The sequence below is a fragment of the Bos taurus genome, chromosome 18 (genome assembly GCF_002263795.3).
Source record: "Bos taurus isolate L1 Dominette 01449 registration number 42190680 breed Hereford chromosome 18, ARS-UCD2.0, whole genome shotgun sequence".
In the NCBI taxonomy this organism is placed as follows: Eukaryota; Metazoa; Chordata; class Mammalia; order Artiodactyla; family Bovidae; genus Bos; species Bos taurus.
The window spans coordinates 52,973,902-52,998,639 of record NC_037345.1 but is presented as its reverse complement, the minus strand read 5'-3'; the positions used below and the strand labels follow the sequence as shown (position 1 = coordinate 52,998,639).

Here is a 24,738-nt window from a genome sequence, read left to right as displayed (position 1 = left end):
GGGCCGACGTCGCTTCAAGCCGCGACCGGCGCCATGAAGTGAGAGGGGGGCCCTGGGTTCGCGGCTCGCGAGCGGGCGTGGGGGATCCGGAAGATGCGGGGACGCGTGGTCAGGCCTTGGGTCCTGGCCGAGCGAAGGGAGGCTGCCGCGCTGGGGTGGGGATAGCTGCGGGGAGGGCCAGCGAGGGAATGCCGAAGGGACCTGGAGGCTGCTAGAGAACTGGGGGGATGTGCGGGACGGACCAGCCGGCCGGTGCTCGGCGGCAACCGCTCTCGGCCCGGCGGCAGGGGAGTGTGGGGGCTGGAGAGGGGCTGAGGGGACGGAGGACTGATCGGGCAGCCCCCGCCTCCAGGCTCAACGTGGACGGGCTGCTGGTCTACTTCCCCTACGACTACATCTACCCGGAGCAGTTCTCGTACATGCTGGAGCTCAAACGCACGCTGGATGCCAAGGTGGGTGGGCCGGGCTCGCCGCTGCCCACCTGAGAGGTGGGGCTGACACACGCGCGTTTAAGACTGAGATTGCAGCGGTCCCCAACTTTTTTGGCACCAAAGACCAGTTTTGGAGAAGACAGTTTGCGGACGGAGGGATTCAAACTCATTTTTGTGCAGTTTATTTCTATTATTATTACATCGGGTCTATCAGACATTCGATCATCAGGCATTAGATCCTGGAGGTTGGGGACCCCTGGTCTAGAGTTTAGAAATCTGAGGTCCTTGTGATAGCCAGCGCTGCCAAACTTGGTATCTCAAATAATAGTAATTAAAAATAGCATCAGCTGACCTTTATCAAAGGCTGAACTGCTCCGTGGTTGGCTTAGGCATATAGAGACTCAGGAATTGGCTACCCACAGCAGTGTGTCCTTGGGTAAATCACTTAATCTCCCCTCTGCAGTCTTCACCTTGGTAAATAGCCATAGTAATAGTACCTACCTCAGGTGGGCTGCCATCTATGGGGTTGCACAGAGTCGGACACGACTGAAGCGACTTAGCAGTAGCAGGAGCTTAATATGGGGCTTCCCAGGTGGCTCAAATGGTAAAGAATCTACCTGCAATGCAAGAGGCCTGGCTTCGATCCCTGGGTGGGGAAAATCCCCTGGAGCAGAGAAAGGCAACCCACTCCAGTATTCTTGCCTGGAGAATTCCACGGACAGAGGAGCCAGGCAGGTTACAGTCCATGGGGCTGCAAAGAATTGGAAAGGACTGAATAACACTTTCATTACTTTCACTTTGATATTAATGAGGGCTGCAGGGGTTCATTCACTAAGGAAGGCAGGAGTTCTCAACTGGGGACTATTTTGACCCCCAGAGGACATTCAGCAAAGTGTGGAGACATTCCCAGTTGTCAGTACTAGTGGAGTAGGGGTGTAACTGGCCTCTAGTACGTAGAGGCCACATTTGCTGCCGCAGTGGGGGACAGACCCCACAGTCAAGTGTTACCGGCCTCCAAATGTCAAGAGAGTCGAGGTTGAGATACTCTGATGTAAGACACTTAGTAACAGTGCCAGGCACAGAGTTAAGTGCTGTGGGGGTGCTTGATAAAAGAGAGGGCTCTCGATGTATCAGATAGAACTTCCCTGGTAGTGCAGACGGTAAAGAATCTGCCTGCAATGCAGGAGATTCCTGGGTTGGGAAGATCCCCTGGAGAAGGGCATGGCAACCCACTCCAGTATTCTTGCCTGGAGAACCCCATGGACAGAGGACCCTTGCGGGCTGTAGTCCTACAGTCATGGGGTCGCAAAGAAACATGACTGAAGGGACTTAGCATACATACATATCAGATATTGTACTAAATATTTAGCCCTCAGTTTGTCCCTAATCCTCATAGTCATGCGATGAAGAAGAGCTTATTAGACCCCCAACCCCTATTTTTTTTTTTTTTTTGCTGCACTGCATGGCTTGCATGATCATAGTTCCCTGACCAGGGTTTGAACCTGGGCCCTCGGTAGTGAAAGCTCGGAGTCTTCACCACTGTAGGCCAATTTTTAGAGATACAGAGTCCTCAGAGGTTGAGAGGTCTTGCCTAAGACCACTCAACCAAAGTGGCAAAAGTGGGGTTCAAATCCACTGCCCCTGAGGCCTAGATTTCTAACTGCTATGTTGTCCTGTTATTCCAAGATGGTTTCATTCTTGGGGGAGGGTCCCAGAGTTTGTGTCCCTGGAGTTTTGAGCGCCTGTGTCATGTCCCTCCTGCCCACCACAAACAGGGTCATGGAGTCCTGGAGATGCCCTCAGGCACTGGGAAGACAGTGTCCCTGTTGGCCCTGATCATGGCGTACCAGCGGGTAAGTAACTCCCTGGGCCGGAGGAGGGGGCAAGAGGAGGAGGCTGGACGGGGGCCGAGGCTGAGCCCATGGTTGTCGGCAGGCGTATCCCCTGGAGGTGACTAAACTCATCTACTGCTCGAGGACTGTGCCTGAGATTGAAAAGGTGAGCCCTGGGCTATCCCGAGCCCCTCGCCCTCACTCTCCCATAACCCATCTGTCCCCCTGGTGGTTACCGTCAGCTTTGAGCCTGTGGGAAGCTGGGGAAGGGGCTAGAACCTGCCTGGACAGGGGCTTGGACTTTCATTGAGGCCAGTTCCCCGCTCCCTCGTCATCTGTAATAGGTGATTGAAGAACTTCGAAAGTTACTCAGCTTCTATGAGAAACAGGAGGGCGAGAAGCTGCCATTTTTGGGGCTGGCTCTGAGCTCCCGGAAGAACCTGTGTATTCATCCCGAGGTGAGTGCTCATTCCTCCTCTCTCCCTAAGCGTCAGGGTTGAGGAAACTTCCATCCAACTGGGAGTTCTAGATCAGACCAGACCTCTCAGGGAGATGTGCAGGGGCCACGCACAGAGTTCTCTTCTCACTCATCACGTGCCAACTCATCATTCATGGCTCAGGCACACCTCCTCGGGGGAGCCTTCCCACTTCCCCCAGCCTAGGAGAGGTGAAAAGGTAGCTCCTGGAGTCCGGCAGGCCTGCTTTCCTGATTCTGAAACGTACTAGCCATATACTCTTGCACAGGTGATTTCTGCTGTCCGGGCCTCAGTCCGCCTGTCTGTAAAATGGGGATAATTACCTGCTTCATACTGTTGTTGATAAGATTGGGCAAGGAGGTGGGGGCTGGGAAAAATGAGTGAAGCAGTCAAAAAGGACAGACTTCTAGTTATAAAATGTGTAAGTCATGTAATGTAGAGTTGACACTTCAGATCTGTGGAATTGGGAACCGCAGATCAGGAGGGCCAACTGTGCTAGGTCACTTTATTTATTTATGTGTTTACTTGGCTGTGCTGGGTTTTAGTTGTAGCATGTGAGGTCTAATTCTCTGACCAGGAATCGAACCCAGGCCCCCTGCATTGGGAGCTAGGAGTCTTAGCCACTGGACCACCAGAGAAGTCCCTTGAGATGCTTGCTTTTAAGTAAGAATTTGACTTAGGACTTTAAATTAAGAGCCATAAATGAAGAGGCACCATGTAGTAAATCGCTGCATGGGTGTGTCCAGAACACATGCAAAGGGTGGTTCTGTCCCCCTTAGGATAGTAAGAAGTTGAGAATTAATGAGCTGGAGTAGGTTTTCTGGTAACATGGTAAGGGCATAAGCAGTATTATACTGTATTTCAGGGCGGTGTCTTAGTTGTCTCCAGAACTGTATAGTGACCTGGATAAGGCTGAAGGTTGCGCCAGATATTTCCATCTCGGTTTTTTCCCTCCACGTGCCTGCTGCCTTGGAAGGACTTACCAGCATAGCTGTAGTCTTCATCTGGACTGAAATGAGTTTTTCAAAGTAGATTTGCCATTAGCTCTCTGCTTCAGTCCTAGCGAAAGTTTTCAGAGTTTTAAAATACTTTTCTGTGGGAGCATCTATGACACATCTAACCTTGTGTGCCTCATGTGACATACTGGTACCTGTTTTTATTCATTGTCTTTTGGCTGCACCCCACGGCATGTGGGATCTTAGTTCCTCGACCAGGGATCGAACCTGCACCCCCTGTATTGGCAGCGCAGAATCTTCACCACTGGATCACCACGGAAGTCCCTGTATTGCTTCTTAAAAGTAATAATAATAAAATGTAAAGAGAGAGAGAGAAGCAGCACAGTCTTTGCAGCTGATGAAATGGAAGAGGGAGGGGCCCACAGCCTGAGAGCCCTCACTTTGGGGAGAGAATGGTTTCGTTGGGAGGAAGGGCAGCCCTGGGCTGTGACGGTGCCGCCAACAGGGCCTTGGAGGGTTTGGAGCAGGGCAGGGCTAAGGAAGGTCTCAAACTGCGATCAGAACTTCCTCTGCTTCTCAGACCTTGCCAAGGTTTCTGGCTGTTGTAGCATTTTAAAAGATAAAGCGTAATCTACATGCTGAAGGTTCTTCAAGCCTTAATGTTAAAAAAAACCAAACTGAGGTATAATTGACATTGCACAAGGCTTAATGTTTTGTTCCTTTTATTATTTAGTTTTGGCTGTGTTGGGCTTTCACTGCTGTGCGCAGACTTTCTGTAGATGCAGCGAGCAGGGCCTGCTCTCGCTGCGGTGCGTGCTTCTCGTCGAGGTGGCTTCTCTCGTGGCGGAGCACAGACGCTGGGCCCGTGGGCTCAGCAGTGGTGGCACACAGTCTTCGTTGCTCCGCCGCATGTGGGTTCTTCCTGGACCAGGGATCGAACCTGTGTTCCCTGCATTGGCAGGCGGATTCTTATCCACTACACCACCAGGGAAGTCCTAGGATTTAACATTTTAAAAAGAATAAGAGCCCAACAGTTGGGCCACTCTTGCATCCTTGCAGTAAGTTTGCAGGTGTCTTAACTGTTTAATCACGAAGCAGGTTCGGGACAAGTTTTCCACAAACGCCCGAGTCCCACCCTGGTCATCTCATAGGATGACCTCCCACCCCACCAGCCATCAGGTGTTGAGCCCCGGGTTCCAGGCGTGCTCGGGCTTCTTGGCCTGTCCCAGTGCTCAGATGCTCCTCGGCCCGCAGGTGACGCCCCTGCGCTTTGGGAAGGACGTGGACGGGAAATGCCACAGCCTCACGGCATCGTACGTGCGGGCACAGTACCAGCGGGACTCCAGCCTGCCCCACTGCCGCTTCTACGAGGTACCTGCCGGGCAGCGGGGCGCAAGGGAGGGCGAGTTGTAATAGTCAAGCCCCCTGACCCCCAGCTACCCTCTCACCTCAGGAATTTGATGTCCACGGGCGCCAGGTGCCCCTCCCCACGGGCATCTACAACCTAGATGACCTGAAGGCTGTGGGACGGCGCCAGGGCTGGTGCCCGTACTTCCTGGCCCGATACTCAGTGAGGAGGCACTGGGGCCACAGGCGGGTGGGAGGGTTACAGGCTGCCCACCATCTGTCTCTCTGCCTGCCTAGATCTCCCTGTTGGTCTGCCTGTATCTGTTCGTCAGTCTGTCTCTACCTGTTCACTTCTGTTTGTTCCTTGCCTCTGCCTGCATGTCTGTGTCCCTCCTTTTGCCTCACCTCTGCCAGCCTGGGAGGGACAGATGTGACCTGGTGGAGTCCACCAGGCGGCAGGGCCCTGGGGGTGGGCGCTGGCAGGCAGGCTGGGGTGACCCTGCCCCGCCGGCCCCCAGATCCTGCACGCCAACGTGGTGGTCTACAGCTACCACTACCTGCTGGACCCCAAGATTGCTGACCTGGTGTCCAAGGAGCTGGCCCGCAAGGCCGTGGTCGTCTTTGATGAGGCCCACAACATCGGTGAGCAGACAGCGGGGCGGGGAGGCGAGGTGGCCCCTCCGCTGCTGCTGCGTCGGCTTGCCTGAGCCCAGCCCTCTCTCTGGCTCCCAGACAACGTCTGCATCGACTCCATGAGCGTCAACCTCACCCGCCGCACCCTGGATCGGTGCCAGGCCAACCTGGAGACCCTGCAGAAGACGGTGCTCAGGTGGGGGTCCCCCGGCCCATAGACCCTGGCGCCTGACCTGCCCCCCAAGTGGCCCAGCTCTTCCCACACCCCGACTCCCCTTAGAATCAAGGAGACGGACGAGCAGCGACTGCGAGAGGAGTACCGCCGCCTGGTGGAGGGGCTGCGGGAGGCCAGCGCTGCCCGGGAGACCGATGCCCACCTGGCCAACCCCGTGCTGCCTGACGAAGTGCTAAAGGGTGAGCCGTGCCCCCGCCTCGCCCCCCTCTTCCGCCCGCCCCCGCGCCCCCCTCCTCGCCCCACCCCACGCCCCCGCTGGCACCCGGCTGAGCCCATCTCTCCGCAGAGGCGGTGCCTGGCTCCATCCGCACGGCCGAGCACTTCCTGGGCTTCCTGCGCCGCCTGTTGGAGTACGTCAAGTGGCGCCTGCGGGTGCAGCATGTGGTCCAGGAGAGCCCGCCCGCCTTCCTCAGTGGCCTGGCCCAGCGCGTCTGCATCCAGCGCAAGCCCCTCAGGTGCGGCCCCCACCCCACCCCACCCCACCCCACCCCACCCCACCCCCCGCCCCGGGCTGGGCGTGGGAGGGGTCCTGGCGGGGGTGGGGGGTGGGCGCCCGGGGTCGCCGTGTCACCGGTGTCAGTAGCCATGATCTGAGAACTGACCTCGGGAAGTGTGATGGAAGACTGTGCAGGGGTAGGGGGCGGGGCGAGACCCCAGGGCCCTGGCCAGTGCTCAGGGGTGTTCTCACTCCAGGCCATGGCGGGAGCGGCCCTGGAGAGGGTCTCCTGATGAGGGCCAGCGGGGTGGGAGCTGGGAGAAAATTCTGTGGGCCCCCCACTCCCTGTTTCCTCCCGCCAGGGCCTCTCATTGCTCCCCCAGCCCTTGGGCAGGAGCCAGCCCCTCGGTGCAGTCTGGAGGCAGGGCCAGTGATGAAGGGACTTAGCAGTGGGCGTGGAGCTTCCTCTGCTTTTCCTTTGCTGCTGTGCATCAGTCTTTGGTCTTCTCTGAACCTCAGTTTCCTCCTCTGTGCAAGGGGTAGAGGGTCAGCCCCTTTACCCCCAGGTTCCTGTGGTGGTTTAATGACAAAGCAGCGACCCCAGGAACCCACCCCGTCTAGAGCGCTGACGATGAGCCAAGCGCTTTGCAGTCCACGTCCGGGGAACTCAACACCGTGTCCCCGCCTCGTGCTGCCAGTGAGGACAATGTGTCCCGTGGAGGGGAAGCCACACGGCGTTGTGTGTGGTTGTGACCGGAAGCCCGGCCAGTGGGGCTCTGAGGCTCCTGGCTGCTCTGAGAGACTTGTGAGGACAGAGGAGATCTAAGTCACAGGGTCCGTGTTCTGAGGGCCTGCTCTGTGCTGGGGACACAGTAGTGCTGGAGACGGCCCTGGCCCTGCCCTCCTGGGCTCACAGTCCAGTTGGGGAGACAGACCCGTCCCAGACAGGGACAGTCCAGGGCTCGGGGTCACGGGGTGGAGTCCTGGGGGCTACAGGAACACAGAGGGGCTGTCTGATCGAGCCTCGGGGATAGAAAGGCAGACTGGAAGAAAGGATATACAGGAGACAGGTTTTATTCATTTTATTTCTTATTTTTCTTGGGCACACTGCCCGACATGTGAGATCTAGTTCCCTGACCAAGGCTTGAACCTGGGCCCCCTGCACTGGGTGTTTTAACCACTGCCCGCCAGAAAAGTCCTAGGAGGCAGGTTTTAAACTTGACCGTCTCCCTGGCGCCAAAGCTGGGTGCTCCCGCTCCACGCACAGCCTGTCCCTGCCTGGAGCTGGGTGGCCTTGGGTGTGTGCCGTCGATAGAGCCTGTGTCGGGCTCGGTGAGGCTGTGTGAGGCCGTCGTCTGGGAGCGTGTGGAACTCTAATACTGTGTCACCAAGGACTGTGGCTGAGACCTTGTGGAGATCCGGGCGGGAGTGTGCGACCGTGTGGCTATGCAGGGCTCACGTGTTGACCGTGGGATGCTGGGGGTGGTCGTGGGTCGCCCCTTTTGATTGAGAACCTGTGTATGAGAGCGTTACCTCATGTGACAGGACTGTGTGACTCTGGAGTGTTAGTCGCTCAGTCATGTCTGACTCTGTGCAACCCCCTGGACTGTAGCCCACCAGGCTCCTCTGTCCATGGGATTCTCCAGGCGAGAATACTGGAATGGATTGCCATGCCCTTCTCCAGGGGATCTTCCCGACCTAGGAATCGAGCTTGGGTCTCCTGCCTTGCAGGCAGATTCCTTACTGTCTAAGAATTTGGGCAGTGACTCTGGGCTGTGAGATTATTGCTCTGTGTGCCCTCCTGTGGCTGCCCACCGCCCCGCGCCGCCCCCGCCCCCCCCACCACCGTGGTGGGCAGTGGTACAAGGTAGGGACATAGAGTGACCCAGACCCTGACCTCCCGGAACTGCCAGGCAGCTGGGGAGACAGCGCGTGAGCACGTGCTCTGACGGTGACGAGGGGGCTGTCCAGCCTGCAGCCACCGCCTCCCTCACCTGCCCGCCCCCCACCCCACCAGGTTCTGCGCCGAGCGCCTCCGCTCCCTCCTGTACACCTTGGAGATCTCGGACCTCACTGACTTCTCCCCACTCACCCTCCTCGCTAACTTCGCCACGCTCGTCAGCACCTATGCCAAGGGTGAGCTCGCCTCTTCCTGCCTCTGCCAGCCCCCAGAAGCTGGAATTGGGATCCAGCAGGGCCTAGAGGGTCGCTGCTGGGACTTGGACAGGCTGGGCTCTGGAGTTTGGACTTTATTTATTTGTTTTAAAATTTATTAGCCTTGCCAGCTCTTAGTTGTGACATGCAGGATCTTTAGTTGCGGCATGTGGGATCTAGTTCCCTCACCAGGGATTGAACCCGGGTCCCCAGTGTTGGGAGTGCGGAGTTTTAGCCACTGGACCACCAGGGAAGTGCTCTGGGCCTTATTTTGAGGGCAGTGGGGAGCCACGAACAGCCCTTGAGTGAGCGAGCCTTGTGCTCAGGTGGGTATTTTCAAAGGCTCCCTCTGGCTGCAGATGGAGGTGGGTGGGCGTGGGCAGTGGCGTGAGACAAGGAGGGAGAGATTCTGGGGGGTCCGCTTACCCTGAGGGGTGGGTGAGGGGGTGGTCATTCTGCTCCCAGCGGCACTGGGGAGCCATCGCAGGTTCTGAACAGGGAGAGGCAGGGTCAGATTGCGCTTTAGAGGGTTCTCCTGGCAGAGGCTGGGCCAGGGCGGGAGGGGTGCTGGAGAGAGTTGTGGGAGGTGAAGAGGCCGGGACTTGGTGCCTGGTCTGTGGGGCCTTGGGGAGAGGACGCTCAGATTTCCAGCCTGCCGGGAGGGTACAGGGGAGCGTCCCGCCCCCCGCTCATCAGCTTTAAGCTGCCAAGGGCTCAGTCTCATCCCCGGGGATTACTCCTCTATCCAGCAAACTAGGTCAGCCTGTCTGATGGCCCGGCCTTGGCAGAAAGATAGCCCGTCCCCACCCTGGGGCCGATGGGCAGCAAGTGTCACTGGAATCTTCTTTCTGCCTCTGTCCCTCTGTCCATCCCATCCTCTCTCTCGGTCTGTCTGTCCTCTCTTCCCCACTTTTCCGTCTACCAACACCTCACATTCTTGTACCTGAATGTACAAGAACATTCAGAACAGCTTTCCCCATCTTCCCAACTGTCTTCCCCGTCACCCCTCTGTTCTTGGCTCAGGAGAGACGTCTCCTCCTCCTCCAGGAAGCCCCTCCGGCTCCGAGGCTGGGCCAGGCCCTCTCCTTTAGGCTCCCCTGTCCCAGCCTTCCTACTCAGAGTGGTCACTCTGGGGACAGCTCTGTGTCCCCATCCTTGGACTGTGAGTCCTGAGAGGGTGAGGCCAGGGCTGTCTCGATCACTGCTGTGTCCTAGTGCAGGGCTTGGCACAGAGGACATGATGATATTTTAAAAAAATCTTTGCTAAGTGAAATTGATTACGTGGATGCGTTTATTCATTTATTTGCTCAATAAATGGGCCTGGCCCAGCCCTGGGGAAACGGCAGGAACCATGAAAGACCTCATTCCTGACCTCCCAGAACTTAAATTCTAGCAGGGAAGACAGGTAGCAAAGATGTAAATGTGGGTAAGGAAGATAATTCAAGAAAGTGATAGTTTTCACAAGAAATGAACACGTCACTGTGTTGGAGCACACACACAGCGTCTGCGGTGACCGGGGCGGCTTTCCTGAGGAGCTGACATTTGAGCTGGGTTCTGAATGACCAGGAGCCAGCCGCCTCAGGAAGCTTTCCATAGTGGGGCAAGTGCAAAGGCCCTGGGGTGGAATGACTCTGGTGGGATTGTTCTTTTGTGTGTGTGGCCCTGGTGGTTTTGAAAGTCAAGCAGGAAGCCCGTGAGCACAGAGGGAAGGAGGTCGGGGTGACAGGATCCCCCTGACAGTTCTGGACCCTGGGAGGGACATGGGGAGCCCTGGGGGCTTCTGAGCAGGGAGAGATGTGACCTGACTTGAGTTCGAGGATCCTCTGGCCTCTGTGAAGGGAGTGGGGATGAGGAGCGACTTCGGTGGGCCAGGCAGGGGGTGATGGCGGCCGGTCTGGGCGGGGCAGGGGAAGCGGTGAGAGGGCAGCTGGACTTTGGAGCAGAGCTGACTGGCCTCCTGACCGCTTAGACAGAAAGCTGATGGGAGAAGGCTGGAGGGGCGTGGTGGGTCCCCATGGGCCTTGGAGGGTGAGGGGTGAGCCTTTGGTGCCTGGCTCAGGGTCCTCTGTGAACGTTCACACAGGTGTCGGCCCAAGGGAGGGGTGGGCAGGTTGGAGTGTATATTGGACTCAGGGGCCTGGGTTGTAGCTTTGGGCTTCTGATGGCTGGTGCCATTCACTGAGGAACGTGATGGGAGGGGGACGAGTGGAGGGAGAAGTGGGGGTCGTGGCTGAGTGGGTGGAGTCATGACTGTCCCTCAAGGAGTCATGCCCACCCCCTGTAGGTTTCACCATCATCATCGAGCCGTTCGATGACAGGACCCCGACCATTGCCAACCCCATCCTGCACTTCAGGTGAGATCCCACCCCAGGGAGGATATCAGCGGACCACAGGGGCCTGGCCCCCACAGCCTGGCCCTAACCACCCTGGTCTGCTCCCCACAGCTGCATGGACGCCTCACTGGCCATCAAACCTGTGTTTGAGCGCTTCCAGTCCGTCATCATCACATCTGGGGTGAGGACCCTCCCTTCTGGGCTCCAGCCCTCCTCGGGGGGCTCCTGATTCCTGCCCAGTCCTGCTGAGATCCCTCTGCTGTCCCCGCTGTAGACACTGTCCCCACTGGACATCTACCCCAAGATCCTGGACTTCCACCCTGTCACCATGGCAACCTTCACCATGACGTTGGCCCGGGTCTGCCTCTGCCCCATGGTGCGTGGGGGAAGTGGCCGGGAGGGTGGTGGGAGCGAGGGCCGCCCTTCCTCTCCACTGGTCAGGCAGCTGAGGGCACAGATTCTGGGTTCTGACGGGCCTGGGCTTGAGTTTGACTCCTCGAGCCTCAGTTTTCTCATCTGTGAAATGGGAACATCCCCCCTCTGATCTCCCAGGGTGGCTGAGGGGATTCAGTGAGACAGTGAGTGTGATAGGCTTTTGTGGCCCAGGGCCTGCTACTTGGTTAATGGGGCTTTACCTGGCCCGTCGTCTGGCAGTGACCTTGCTGAGTGACCCTGCCACTCGGCCTCGGTCCTCTTCTCTGTAAAATGAACCTCATAACATGGGCCTTCAGTCCTGGGCGTTTCTGAAGTTGCTGGGCAGATGTGTTTTAGAGTTGAGAATTTTCCAGACTTTAAACACTCCCAAGGGGTCTGAGCAAATCCCTCTAGTGAAAATCATATTTGAGCAAACATTCTGATGAGTCAGACCAAGGGAGATCCGTCAGCACACTGAACAGGCTCTGTGGGGGGCAACTCTTGCTACCAAATGAGTTTGTGCCAGACTTGAGCACCTGGAGTTCCTGAGTGTTTTGGCTTTCGGAGCTGCCCTTCAGGGCTTGTGGCTGGTAAGGACCCTCTGCCACACGGTGCTTCTGTGATTTTGCTGGTGGCGTGAGGGGCAGCTTCCTGGAACCGCCTGGCTGGAGGCTGGGGCAGACTAGAGGGTCCTTGCTAGTGAGACACACGGACAGACCTGGGGTCAGTTCCATCTCTGTTGTCTATCTGCCGGGTGACCTTGGGCAGGCGACTCGCCCTCTGTGAGCCTGAGGTGACTCGTCTGCACCCGCGGATGAGAGGGTAGCTGAGGGTTCACTCGGTGACACTGTCTATAAAAAGCACACAGCAGCGCCAGCCTGCAGCCTGCGGGCACACACGGGTGGCTGCTGCCCGTGTGCTCATCACGACCTCGTGCTCTCTCCAGATCATCGGCCGTGGCAATGACCAGGTGGCCATCAGCTCCAAGTTTGAGACCCGGGAAGATATTGGTATGGTTCCCACAGGGGGTGGTTTTTGTGGGTCCCAAGAGGGGAGGTGGGTCGGTCAGCATGAGCCGGGTCATGGATGCCGTAACAAATCAAAGTGGCTTCACACAGAGGTTACTTCTTGCCTACGCTACGTGCCGTTGTGGGTTGGTGGGGGCCCGCCATGAATCTCTCCCTTCTGGGAACCTCTGCCATCGGACACATCACTGTGCTGGCGAGATGGGACGGGAGGTTGTGTACTGGTGGGTTGTGTACTGGCTCGTAAAGCTCCTCACCTGGAAGTGACACAGCCCTTTCTTCACTGGCCGTGGCAGGTCACATGGCCACACCTAACTTTGGTGGGTCAAGGGGCAGTCCTCCCATGAGTCTGGAAGGAGAATTGGGATGCGTGTGAACAGCTGGCAGTGGGGTTTCTAGGAACCCCAGGTTTCAGACAAGAAAGCTTTGATGGGGAGTGGGGAGGAGAACCCAGGCCAGGAGACGGTCTGACCTCTGACCCCTCATAGCGGTGATCCGGAACTATGGAAATCTCCTGCTGGAGATGTCTGCCGTGGTCCCTGACGGCATCGTGGCCTTCTTCACCAGCTACCAATACATGGAGAGCACTGTGGCCTCCTGGTACGAGCAGGTACGCCCGCCTCCGGCCCCACGCTCGGACCGGAGCTCTTGGCTCGTTCCTGTTGGCTTCTTTCCTCTTGTTTTAAATGGTGACGTGTATTGTAAGTGACAAGACAGTGTATAAAACACAGAGAACAGTTTAAAGAACTGTGTTCACTGTGCCCCCAAATCCAGGTTAAGAACTAGGACATCACTGGCCTCACTGTGCCCCTTCCTCAGAGGCGTGCCCCTCAGGAGGGCTGACCACACCCCACCTGAGGGGTTCCTGCTTCCCTCTGTGCTCTTTTGGGGGGGTTACCCCCAGCTGTCCCTCCAGCTCCTACGGCGTGGTGTGGAGACCCTGGGTAGCAGGTGTGACTGTAGTGGGGTGCTGTGCTGTTAGAGGAAGGTTCCGGAGAATTAAGGCTGAACAGAGACTGGGGCGAAGAGCCTGGAGGAGTCCCTTCTGGGGAGTGTGTGGGCGAGGTCATGGGGCATTCTGGAGATGGGGCTCACCACAGCTGGGCACTGGGCCCCTGATAGGATATGATTCTGAACCATGAGCCCCGCTCTCGGGTAAGTTAGAGCAAGCGCTGCTTTGGGGTGAGACAAGTGAACGCGGCTAATGTGAGCACCAGGGAGTGTGTGGGAACGTCATGCACGAGGACGAGACCTCGTCCTCAGGCTCTTTCTGCACAGTGTCAGCCTCTTGCGCCCCACGTCCTCAGTGTCTTTTGTGTCCTAGTTAAGAAACCTCTGTCTACCCTAGGGTCACAAAGATGGTCTCCTGTGTTTCCGTCTAGAAGTTTTGTAGTCTTAAGTTTCACATCTAAGCTCTGTGAGGTACCGCAGGTTCATCTTTGTGTAGGCTGTAAGTCGAGGTTCGTTTTTTTCCCATTTGGAAATCTGTTGCTCCAGACCCATTTACTGAAGAGCTCCCCCCAGCACACTGAGTGGCACAGTGACAGGTCGCTGTGTTGGGGGCTGTTCTGGGCCCTCTGTGTTGTCTCTCTGGTCTGTCACGCATCTGTCCTTGATCAGAACCATGAGTCTATTTATGTGTCAAATGTGAACGCTCAAGGCAGCCTCTGATTGGCTCTGCCTGGCCTACATCAGCCTCCCCGCCAATCACAAGCTGGGGGTGGAGCATCCTGATTGGTCACCCGGGCCACGTGCCTGCCCACTTGTCCAAAAGATGGGGATTGGTTCCCTCCTGGGATCACGGGGTTTTCCCAAGAAGTGAGGCTGGACCCTGCCACCACCCTCCCCCAGTCCCCAGGGGACAGGGGTGGCCTGTCGCAGGGTAGTCGGTGGCAGAGCTGAGTTTAAGCCGGACACCCCCGTCCTTGAACCCACCGTCCACCGCCCACATCCCTACCTCCCCGTGTCCTCCCCGAAGGGCATCCTGGAGAACATCCAGAGGAACAAGCTGCTCTTCATCGAGACCCAGGATGGGGCTGAGACCAGCGTCGCCCTAGAGAAGTACCAGGAGGTGGATACTGTGGGGACAAGGGGAGTCTGGGCAGAGAGGGGCCGGAGGCCGCACAGCTCCCTGGTGACGCGTCTGTGTCCTGGCCTTCCCTCCCCAGGCCTGCGAGAACGGCCGCGGGGCCATCCTGCTCTCGGTGGCCCGAGGCAAGGTGTCCGAGGGAATCGACTTTGGTGAGTGGACTCGGCCCTCCCTGCCCCTGTGTGGCCATTTCTGTTCCCCTAGGGGACCTCACCCACCACCTTGCACACACACGGGCCTCCCCTTCCCTCCATCCCTGGGTGCCCAGCAGGGCCCTTGGGGACCCCCTCCGACGGCAAGAGCTCCTGGGCCCCGCGCAGTCAGCCCTCTCTCGCTCCCCGTCGCCCTACAGTGCACCACTACGGGCGGGCCGTCATCATGTTCGGGGTGCCCTACGTGTACACCCAGAGCCGCATTCTCAAGGTGAGCCTCGCCGGGGGCGGGCGGACGGACGTGAAGGCCTCCCCTGCGGCTAGTGCGAGGAAGGGCCCTGGCCCCCATCTCTGCACCCACAGGCACGGCTGGAATACCTTCGGGACCAGTTCCAGATTCGTGAGAATGACTTTCTCACCTTTGATGCCATGCGCCATGCTGCCCAGTGTGTGGGTCGGGCCATCAGGGGCAAGACGGACTATGGCCTGATGGTCTTTGCCGACAAGGTGGGGCGGGTTCAGGGCCCCCGCCAGCCGGAGGGGGAGGGCCAGGCTGCGGGTGCCTGGGCTCCCCCACCAGGGTCCTGACACCCCCACCACCACCACCAGCGGTTTGCTCGGGCTGACAAGCGGGGGAAGCTACCCCGGTGGATCCAGGAGCACCTCACGGACGCCAACCTCAACCTGACCGTCGACGAGGGGGTCCAAGTCGCCAAGTACTTCCTGAGGCAGATGGCACAGCCCTTCCACCGGGTGAGCTCTCTTCCAGGAAGACCCCTGGGCTTTCTCCCTGAGCCCCTGCCCCAGCCAGGGAGGTTTGTGTGCGTGCCACCCCGTGCCTGGCAGCTCGGGGAGAGCTGAGGGCTCCTGATGCCAGTGTGTCCCCAGCAGTGCCCCGAGCTCCTCGTAGGGGCTATGGAAGGCCAGCCCTCTCTGGCTCAGACCTGGCGCTCTTCCACCTCTCTCCCTGGGCCCGTCTTCTGTTCACAGGGATGGGATGCCCCGAGTTAACTGGGCATTTCAATTTCAAGCATCCTGTCCTGGGCCCCCGGGTGGCACCTTGTGTCACTACCGAGCCCTGTAGGGGGATGTGGGCCAGCTGACACCCCCTCTCCTCACTCCCAGGAGGACCAGCTGGGCCTGTCCCTGCTCAGCCTGGAGCAGCTGGAGTCAGAGGAGACGCTGCGGAGGATCGAGCAGATTGCCCAGCAGCTATAGTGCCAGGTGGGGCCGTGACGCCTGAGTCTTAGCTGGCCTTGGTCCCGGTGCTCAGAGGGGCCTCCGGGAGGGGCCTGGAGGTCCCCATAGGACACCTCAGGCAGACCTTCTAGCTGCCAGATCTACAGCCTTTAATCTCAGGAGCGGAGCTCAGGGAGCCCCAAGCCGAGGGGAGCCATCAGGGAGAGGAGAGGACTCCCTCCCCTTGCCCACCCTTCCCGCTCCTCCTGAAAGCGCAGCCACGTGGTCCTGTCGCCTCTAGCGGGGGCCCAGGTCCTGGGTGCTGGTGCTGAGGGTCCGCGAGGCCTCGCTCAGGTGCTGCCTGGGGAACTGGGGACAGGCACGGGGCGGGTGAGGGCGGGACACGGGGCTGCCCCAGCCCAGCGGGGCTATGCCGCCGGCCTGCTTGTCTGCCCATCTTCCTGTCCCTACCCCACTCCAACCCCTCCATCCCCCTGCATCTACCCAAATAAAACCCATTGTGCTCATGTCTGGGGGTCCATTCCAGTGCCAGCCTGACCATCCCCCTGGCCTCTGGGCCTGTCCCACCCGATCCAGGGGTCCCCTCACCTGGTTCTCGGGTGCTCTCGAGCCATCTGTGTTCAGCATGCTGAGCGACATGGCCCTCTTCATCCTGCCCAGAACGGGGCGCGGCAGTGAGTCTGGCTCCCACCCTGAGAAACTCGGGCACCGGGCCTGACTGTGTGTCGCAGGGGAGGCGGGAGCCACATGTGGTCCTCGAGCAGGATGGGGAGAGGGGTGGACTCACCCGGCCGCCCCCGCCGCTCCCTCGCCTCGGAGCCGGGAGACCAGCTTCTCGCTTCCGCGCCGGATGGACTCCCGGAGCTTAGAGAAGGAGCTGCTCCGACGAAGGGTCTGGGGAGGGCGCCAGGGACACCAGTCAGCCTCCCCTGCCACCTGGGTCCCCCTTCCCCCGGGAGCCCGCACAAAGCCATCCTCACCTGTTGCTGTGTGTCACTGGTGGTGCCTGTGTTGGGGGCTCCTGGGGACAGATGGGGACATTGTGGAGGGGGGCGCTGAGCAGCCCCTGGGGCAGGGGAGGGGCCAGGGGCTCACCAAGCGGGGCGGGCAGGGCCTCCCTGTGGAGGATCTCTTTGTACAGCTCTTCCGCCTGCTGGTACTTGTTCTGCTTCAGGTAGGCTGAGGCCTGCGGGGAGGGCATGGCCTGGGTGATCCTGGCTCATCTAGGTGCCGCACCCGGCACCTCCTTCCTGGCCCCCCCCAGGAAGCAGCCCGGCCTCACCCCACACTCCAGGCCCCTGGCCGACCGCAGAGTGGGCTTGGAGCCTGAGCCCACTGCTTCCCACAGGGCAGGTGACCTGCTGGCTCTGAGCAGGGGCCTGCTCCCCAGTCCATCTTGAGCTGGTGACAGCCCTCTCTGTGCCTCAGTTTCCTCATCTGCACAATGGGGCAGTGGGAGCACCTCCCTCACAGGGCCCTTGAGGAAACAGTCCAGGGAAAGTCCTGAGAAGTGGGCCTGGCTCAACAAACACTCTCTGCTCCCGGCCAGTGTCTCTGGCCGTCTTTCTGCCCGGAGCTGTTCTCTGGCCCCCACCAACCTGCCGGTTTCCCGACCCTTCCACGTCCTCTGAGCTGGGGAGCCTCACTGGTGTAGAAGCCCAGCCCCATGGGGCACCCTCAAGTGCTGGGCAGAGATGGGGCCCCTGTTCTCTGCAGGGCAAGGCTCCGTCAAACGATGGGTGCCCGCCTGGTGCTGCGCCCCCAGGTGCCCTCACCAGGTTGTTCTTGGTCTTGGCCACGTTGGGGTCGTGGGGTCCGCCCAGGGCCTCATAAATGCTCAGGGCCCGGGCGTAGTGCCGCTCCACCTCCTCGAACTTGCCCTGGTTCTGGCAGAGCAGGGCCAGGTTGTTGAGCTGCTTGGCCACATCTGGGTGGTCGGCGCCCAGGACCTAGGGGTCATGGGGTCACAAGTCATCTGGGGTCATCTGGGGCTGGCGGGCCACGTGTTGCCAGCAGCCGTCATGACGAGGCTCATGACTTGGTAGCTGGAGTCAAGGGTGGTGAGTCAGGGGACTGGGAACTCTAGGTTCAAATTGTTTCTAGGTTCACATCACATGGGAAGGGCACAAAAGGTCCGGGGTCACAAGAACAAATCAGGGTCACGCAAAAGCCACAGAGTCAGAGGAGAAGGGCCACGTGGGACGGGGAGTACCTTCTCCCGGATCTCCAGGGCACGCTGGCACAGGGGCTCTGCCTCCCGGTAACGCCCGCGCTTCCCATAGAGGACGGCCAGGTTGTTGAGGGTGGCAGCCACCTGGGGGGTGGAGAGGGGGTCAGGGGAGGGCCGCCCAGCCCCCAGCCCTCCACCCTCCCTCACGGCCCCGACTCACCGCAGGGTGCTCGGGGCCCAGCGTCTGCTCCCGAATCTGCAGGGCGTCATGGAGCAGGTCTGTGGCCTCTTTGTACTTGTTCTGGTCTCTGTGGAGCAGCCCCGGGGGGAGGCGGTTAGGCCGGAGTCGGGGCTCTGGGCTGGGCTGACGCTGGCAGGCCAGGTCCTGGCTGAACTGAGCATGGGTGGCGTCCCCCGGGGGTCCCTTCTGGGTGTCCCCACCCCTCCCAGATCTAGCACAGGGTCCCTGCATGCCCAGGTGGCTGCCAAGCCTCTGCTGCCCAGGCCTCCACCTCACTCTGTTCGGGGTCTCTTGCCCATGCCGACTCCTCTCTGCCTGGGTCTCCCTCGTCTCCCCAGATCTCCGTCCCCTTCCGCCCCACCCCTGCAGGTACCCTGTGCTGTAGAGCAGGACACCAGGGCCCCCCACTTCTGCCCAACGTCCCCCCTCTGCCCTCCAGTGGTGGCGGCCCCCACCGGTACACCAGCGCCAGGATGTTGAGCATGGTGGCCACGTCGGGGTGGCAGTGGCCCGAGCTCCGCTCCAGGTCCTCCAGGGCCTGGCGGCACAGCGGCACGGCCACCTCGTAGCGGCCCTGGCCCGCGTACTGGATCACCAGGTTGTGCAGGGTCCGGAGGCGGGCTGGGATCTCGTAGCCACCCTGCTGGGCCGCCGCGGCCCCCACCGCCTCAGGACCTGGGGGTGTGTGCGGGGCACCGAGTCACTGCAGGCCTCCTGTTCCCCCCAGCCCACACACCAGGGGACACATGTCCCCCCCAAAGCCACTGCTGCCTCGCTGGCCCCTGGGACTGCGGGCCCCTGCGCTGACTCCCAAGATGGGAATCCCAGGCATCTCACTGGCCTATAGGAGGAGGCCTGGCCTGTGGGATGGGATGCATGGGAGCCGCCTGGTTCCTGGAGCTGTGGTCACCATTGCAGGCCTGGTTTCCAGCTTTTCCAGCCTCACCTGCCCCATTACCAACCCCCCACCCCCGCCACACACACATAGCCACCTGCTTCACCCTCCTGACACCCGGCCCTGGCCTGCCCCATCCTCCCCAGAGACCTCAGGGTCCAGCGACTCAGATGCCCCCTCCCCAGCCTTGGCCTCCCGTCCTCCTTGGCTGAGCCTGCACCTACCTCTCCGCTCCTCCTCCTCACTGGGGAATAGGGAGGCCAGGCTGTCCCGGCGAGGGGGGGACTCGGGCTGCTGCAGAGGAGGAAAGTGGGGTGTCACGGGGCTTGGGAGTCTGATTCCGAGACGGGGGTCCTGAACCCCAGGGCTTGAGGGAGGTGGTGGGCAGGGGTCTCCTGAGGGCTTGGGAGCATCTGGGCGTGGGGTGGGCTTCTAAGTAAGTTCCAGTGGGTCTGAGATTTGTGGCGGGTTCTTCAGAGGTTCCAGGGAACCTTTGAAGGTGGGGGTTCTGCAGAGGGTCAGGGGGTCCTTTGGGGGGCCCCCGTCTCGCCAGCCGGGCCGCACCTGGCTCTCCGCGGGCGGGTCGTACTGCCGTAGCTGCCCCAGGAACTCCAGGTGGCTCTTCTCCTCCTCCAGCTGGGCCACGGCCTCCTCGCTGGCCCGCAGCCGCCGCTGCGTCTCCTCCAGCTCCTCCCGCAGCCACGCGTTCTCCTGGGCCAGCCGCCGGGCCTGCGCTCGCAGGCGCTGCTTCTCTGCCTCCAGCGCGCCCACATGTGCCGACAGCGCCAGCAGCACCTGCCAGGGGTGGGGGGGCGGCAAGTCGGAGGCCTGGCCCCCACCCTGCCAGACGGCCCTGACCCAGCCCAGGGCCTCAAATCGAGCCAGAGCACCCCCTTCTCCCCAGGGTGCCCAGATTACAGGCAGCCCTCTGATGTGGCTCCAGGGATGCTCGGCGAGTCCCGGGGCCACACCTCGATCCTGCCGGGGGGACCCCTCCCTCCCATCTCACCCAGACACACAGATCACACACAGGGACATGTCATATCCCACCTGGGCAACCCCCAAGTCTGCCCAGGACCCACCCTTCTATGGAAGGACCCCACCTGGTTCAGGAGTCTGCCACACAGAAGGAACCCCCCCAACAACTGCAGGCTAGGGATCCCATCTCAGGACTAGAGGCTCCCTGTCCCGGGCCAGGTGCCCCTAGATCCCCCTTTGCCCAGACCACTCCCCAGCACACCTGGCCCCTCACCCCTGGGCGACCCCCCAGGCCTGAGCCATGCCCCTGCAGACAGTGCGCCCCTCATACCTACCTGGGCCTCGCCCAGCCCCAGCTCGATGGCCTCCAGCGAGTGGCTCACCACCTGCTGCTTCTCTTCCAGCAGCTCCAGGCCAGCCGCTGGGCCCTGGGCCGCCAGAGCCTCCGCCAGGTGCCCGGCCAGGCCCCGGTGCTCTGCCCGCAGGGCCTCCAGCCCCTTCACCACCTGTCGCGTCTGCCGCACCAGCTCCTCGGGGCTTGGGCGCTCCAGGCCGAGCCCCAAGCCTCCCGGGGCCGCTACCTGCACGGACATGGCTGCTCCTGGAGGTGACCGGGACCGGGGTGGGGGGTTGGTGGTCACTGCCGGGGCCAGGCAAGCCCACCCCTCAGCCTCCGCGTCGCTGGGCCACATGTCCCCTCCCAGCCATCGCCCCATGCGCCCATCCAGGCCAGCCCTCTGCCTCCATGCTTTGCTCACTGCAGCCGGCAACCTGTCCCACACCCATCCTGGTGAGCCCGCAGCTGGAAACTTTCTGGTCTCCTTTGCCTGTCCTCAGTCCCGGGGCCTGGCCCCGAGGACAACTCCCAAACCTTCCCGTGTAGAACTAACCCAGGCGGCCAAGCAGCCATCCCATGGCCGCCCACCTGCCCTCAGCTCACCTGGTCAGCCCTCCTGACCCCAAGGACCCTGGATCCCCTGGCCCGGCCGGTCCGGCTGTGTGACCTGGACCGGAGGTGCCCTCCCCTGCTGGGCGTGTGGGGCGGGACGTGTGGAGGCGGCAGCCTCTCCGTGAGCTCACTCTCAGGGTGTTTTTGTTGGGAACCAGTCAGACCACTGGGAGTGGGGTGGGGCAGAGGAGAGGGCCACGGGGCTGGGGTGCAGGAAACCGAGGAGGCCTGGGGACTGGGGAGGTCAGGGAGGGTCCCCACGTGTGGCGATTCCTGGGGACCCGAGGAGCTGACAGACCAGAGGAAACTGGCTCCACCCTCCACTGCAGGCAGGCCCGGCCAGCCCAAGGCGTGCTGGGACACACGTGTGGAAGGCATGGCCCGGGGTGTCACACAGGCTGTGTGACAGCTGAGCGTCTGAGTCCTAGATGCTAATGGGTGGGGGGTAGGGTCTCACACGTGGGACCCTCGCATGGGGTTGTATGGGAGTGACAAGGTCAACGAGTCTGGGGATGATGTCTCTGGGACACACACACACACTCCCCTCTTAGAAACAGACCTCAGCACACGCACACCCTCCTGTCTTAAAACCACACTATACACATTCTCCTCTCGAATATATGACACATACTCTTCGTTATTTCAAATATAATACAAGACACACTCTCAGAAATATGCCTCTACACACACTCCATCTCAGAAATACAACAGTACACATTCTCCTTTCAGAAATACAACACACACAGTTTCTTTTAAAAATACAACTCAACACACCCACTCACATCCGTGTTTTCTTTTCAAAATACAACCTAGTACAATGCACTAACTCAGACACACACACACATATATTCTTCTTCCAGAAACAGCATATGTAGGGACTTCCTGGTGGCTAAGACTCCGTTCTCCCAATGCAGGGGGCCTGGGTTCAATCCCTGGTCAGGGAACTAGATCTCGCATGCTGCAACGGAGACCCGGCACAGCCAAACAAATAAAGAAGCATTAAAAAAAAAAAAGGAAAATAAGCAACACACATACACTCCCCTCTGAAAAACACAAGCCAACACACAGGTACATTTTCCTTTCAGAAATAAAAGCCATGGGCTTCCCTGGAGGCTCAGTGGTAAATAATTCATCTGAGAATGCAGGAGACACAGATTCAATTCCTGGTCTGGGAAGATCCCATATGCCGCAGAGCAAAAAGCCAGTGTACCACGACTACTGAGCGTGTGCTCTAGAGCCGGGGAACTGAGACTATAGAACCCAAGCGCCTAGAGCCTGTACTCTGCAACAGGAGAACCCACCTCAACGAGAAGCCCACGCAACAGGGAAGATCCAGCACAGCCAAAAACAAACAAAACGATGAAAGAAATAAAACGCCAGACAGAAAACAAACGTATGGGTTACCAAAGGGGGCAGAGGGTGGGGAGGGATAAATTAGGGGTTAACATATACATATGTAAAATCAATAACCAACAAGAATCTACTGTATAGCTCAGGGAACTATACTCAATATATTATAATAACTTCCAGTGGAAAACAATGTGAAAAATAAAGATAAAATACAACCAAATCACTGCTATACACCTGAAACTAACACAACGCTGTGAATCAATAAAAATTCAAAAAATAAAAGCCAACACACAAATAAAACATCTCCTCCCTCACCCCTCTTCACTTGCGAAAAGGTAACCAAATCCCAAGTCACTCCCATGCGGACTGTCTCCTTGAACGTTTGCGCCCATGACACATGCCCTCTCCCACACCCCCGCATCCTGCCAGCAGCCAGCCCTCCATCCCACGCCTCCCTCCCTTGCCGGCTTCCAGGACTCGCAGTGGACCTGTCATCATTCGTCCTCGCTTCCTCCACCGCCCCTGCCCAGCCACACACACTAGAGTTTCATACACGAATGTGCAAATGACCCGATGCTGGCTCTTACACCTTCACAAGCGGGTGCCCACGGCACAGACGGCGGTGGAGACACACGGAGTTCCATGTTCTCATGCACAGACTTGCAGGCTGACTTCACTCCAGCCGTGGCATCCCCGAAAGCAGCCCAGTGCTTTTTGCACCTGCACACATGCTCACAATCACATCCACTCAGACACAGAGCAAGGACAGGTGTGTAACCCCAGGGGTTTTACACACAGCAGGCTCTCCACCACGAATCTCCTTCTTTCCCCCTGTATGTGTGTTCACACACGTCGATCTCCATGTACGCTGTACATGTGTATGCGTATATCACATCAGACTTATTAACAGCTTCACACCTTACACGCAAGTCCTATAAACGATCAAACTCACAACCACGCCAGTTCATTAAGTCATCTTGACAACCACGACCCTTATTCACGTATACAACCTCCTACAACATCAAGCACAACCTCAAACAGCTGAGTCGACTGTTCTAGACATGGCCTCAGAGTACCGCTCACAGCGACACGCACACCTCGACCACAGCCATGCATCACTCGGACTGTGTCCTTGACACACCTCCCACACTCACACGTCCCCCACACTCACACGTCCTCCAAACGGCACACTTCCTTCACCTGCTCAGCCCCGTGTGCACAAGCACACAGCTGACCACGATAATCACAGTCACACTCCACACATCCATCCCGTACCCCACAGAACACACTTCCCTGCCGTTCCCCCACAGTCTTACCATCAGAGAGACAACCACGGCCATGCAATTTCTTGGTCACATACCTAATCCTATAAAAGTTCAACTCTCTGCCAAACACACACACACACACACACACAGCATTACAGACTCACCATCAGAGGTCGCCCACATTGTCACACCACTGAAAGTTTCACATCATTCACACGGTCCTTTGGTGCCCTCGCAGGGCTAAACGGACAGGCCATCTCCTGTACCAACCCGTACTCACATCTGTACGCACCGTTTGACACCATCACACACATCTGAGCTTTTTACACCATCTCTCGTGCACACTCACGCCCAATATCCACGCACATATATACACTTGCAGCGAGAGTGTATGGCCCGCTCCCCAAACCACACAACTTACCCCTGGCCGGCCGGCTGAGCCCCGCGCACCCCGGTTTCACAGCCCGCTAGCTTGCCAGCCGGCCGGGCCGTCACAAGGGCCCCCTCCCTCTCCCAGGCCCCGCCCCGTCCTCGCGCCTGTTTACCTGCGCCCCGAGAGAGAGGGCGCGGCCCCAGCGGGGCCTCCAGACCCGGGAGAGCCCTAGGACGGGACAGGGGGGGTCCAGGGACCCCAAGGCCCGTCCCCGTCTCCAGGCCAGAGGTCCCAGGGGTGTGCCAGGCCCAGCTCACACCCCCTGCCCCCGCCTCCATCCTCTTGGCTCCCGGGACTCCCACCCCGCACTCCCGGCGCCCACCTGACCGCGAACGGCTCCAAGTCCCGCTTCTCCGCGCTGCGCACTCACGCCCGCCGCCCGCGGCTGCGCCCGGAGTCTCCGGCGGCTCCTCCGGGGGGCGGGTCGGCCTGGAGCCCCGCCCCACAGGTGAGACCGGCCCCGCCCACCGCTCCTGGAAAGTTAAGCCCAGCCGCCCCAGCGCTGCGGGAATAGCAGAGCCGTGTGCGCGCATTTAGCCGGTAGTCTCTGCGGCACGTCGAATCCGAGATGATTGCAGGCGCTCAGAAAATGCGAGTCTCCGCGAAACTAGAATCTTGGAAACTCGGAATCTTAGAAACTTTGCATCCCAGACGGATGGCCTTCTTGCAAAGCCAGCGTCCGGCCCTTTGCCTCGGCTGTGCTCCCGCTTTGGAAATCCCTCCAAACAGATCTCAACGTTTGTC

At 59.5% G+C, this 24,738-nt stretch overlaps 2 protein-coding genes across 7 annotated transcripts; one reads left to right on the top strand and one right to left on the bottom strand.

Moving 5' to 3' along the window:
* On the top strand, nt 1-16,219 carry ERCC2 (ERCC excision repair 2, TFIIH core complex helicase subunit). 4 transcript variants are annotated; one of them, XM_059876484.1, is made up of 23 exons: nt 1-155; nt 353-452; nt 2,207-2,284; nt 2,367-2,429; nt 2,608-2,721; nt 4,950-5,066; nt 5,149-5,265; nt 5,561-5,684; nt 5,775-5,871; nt 5,956-6,089; nt 6,197-6,365; nt 8,364-8,482; nt 10,785-10,854; nt 10,945-11,014; nt 11,108-11,209; nt 12,194-12,257; nt 12,761-12,882; nt 14,251-14,343; nt 14,441-14,513; nt 14,714-14,784; nt 14,877-15,020; nt 15,123-15,266; nt 15,639-16,219. In XM_059876484.1, exons 1-23 carry the CDS (start codon nt 94-96, stop codon nt 15,729-15,731), a joined length of 2,340 nt encoding a protein of 779 aa, XP_059732467.1. In that variant the 5' UTR covers nt 1-93; the 3' UTR covers nt 15,732-16,219. The 4 variants fall into 4 exon arrangements, with proteins under 4 accessions (XP_059732467.1, XP_015313622.1, NP_001096787.1 ...); NM_001103317.1 differs by having other exon boundaries at nt 26-38; XM_015458136.3 differs by having other exon boundaries at nt 1-452.
* On the bottom strand, nt 15,839-24,738 carry KLC3 (kinesin light chain 3). Of its 3 annotated transcripts, none has more exons than XM_005219274.5 (13): nt 24,317-24,738; nt 20,333-20,598; nt 19,584-19,814; nt 19,244-19,313; nt 18,580-18,799; nt 18,104-18,191; nt 17,926-18,027; nt 17,489-17,662; nt 16,809-16,899; nt 16,694-16,734; nt 16,501-16,607; nt 16,302-16,365; nt 15,839-16,061 (listed from the first exon to the last, which is right to left on the bottom strand). In XM_005219274.5, the coding sequence occupies exons 1-13, from the start codon at nt 24,525-24,527 to the stop codon at nt 15,990-15,992; spliced, it is 1,737 nt and encodes a 578-aa protein (XP_005219331.3). In that variant the 5' UTR covers nt 24,528-24,738; the 3' UTR covers nt 15,839-15,989.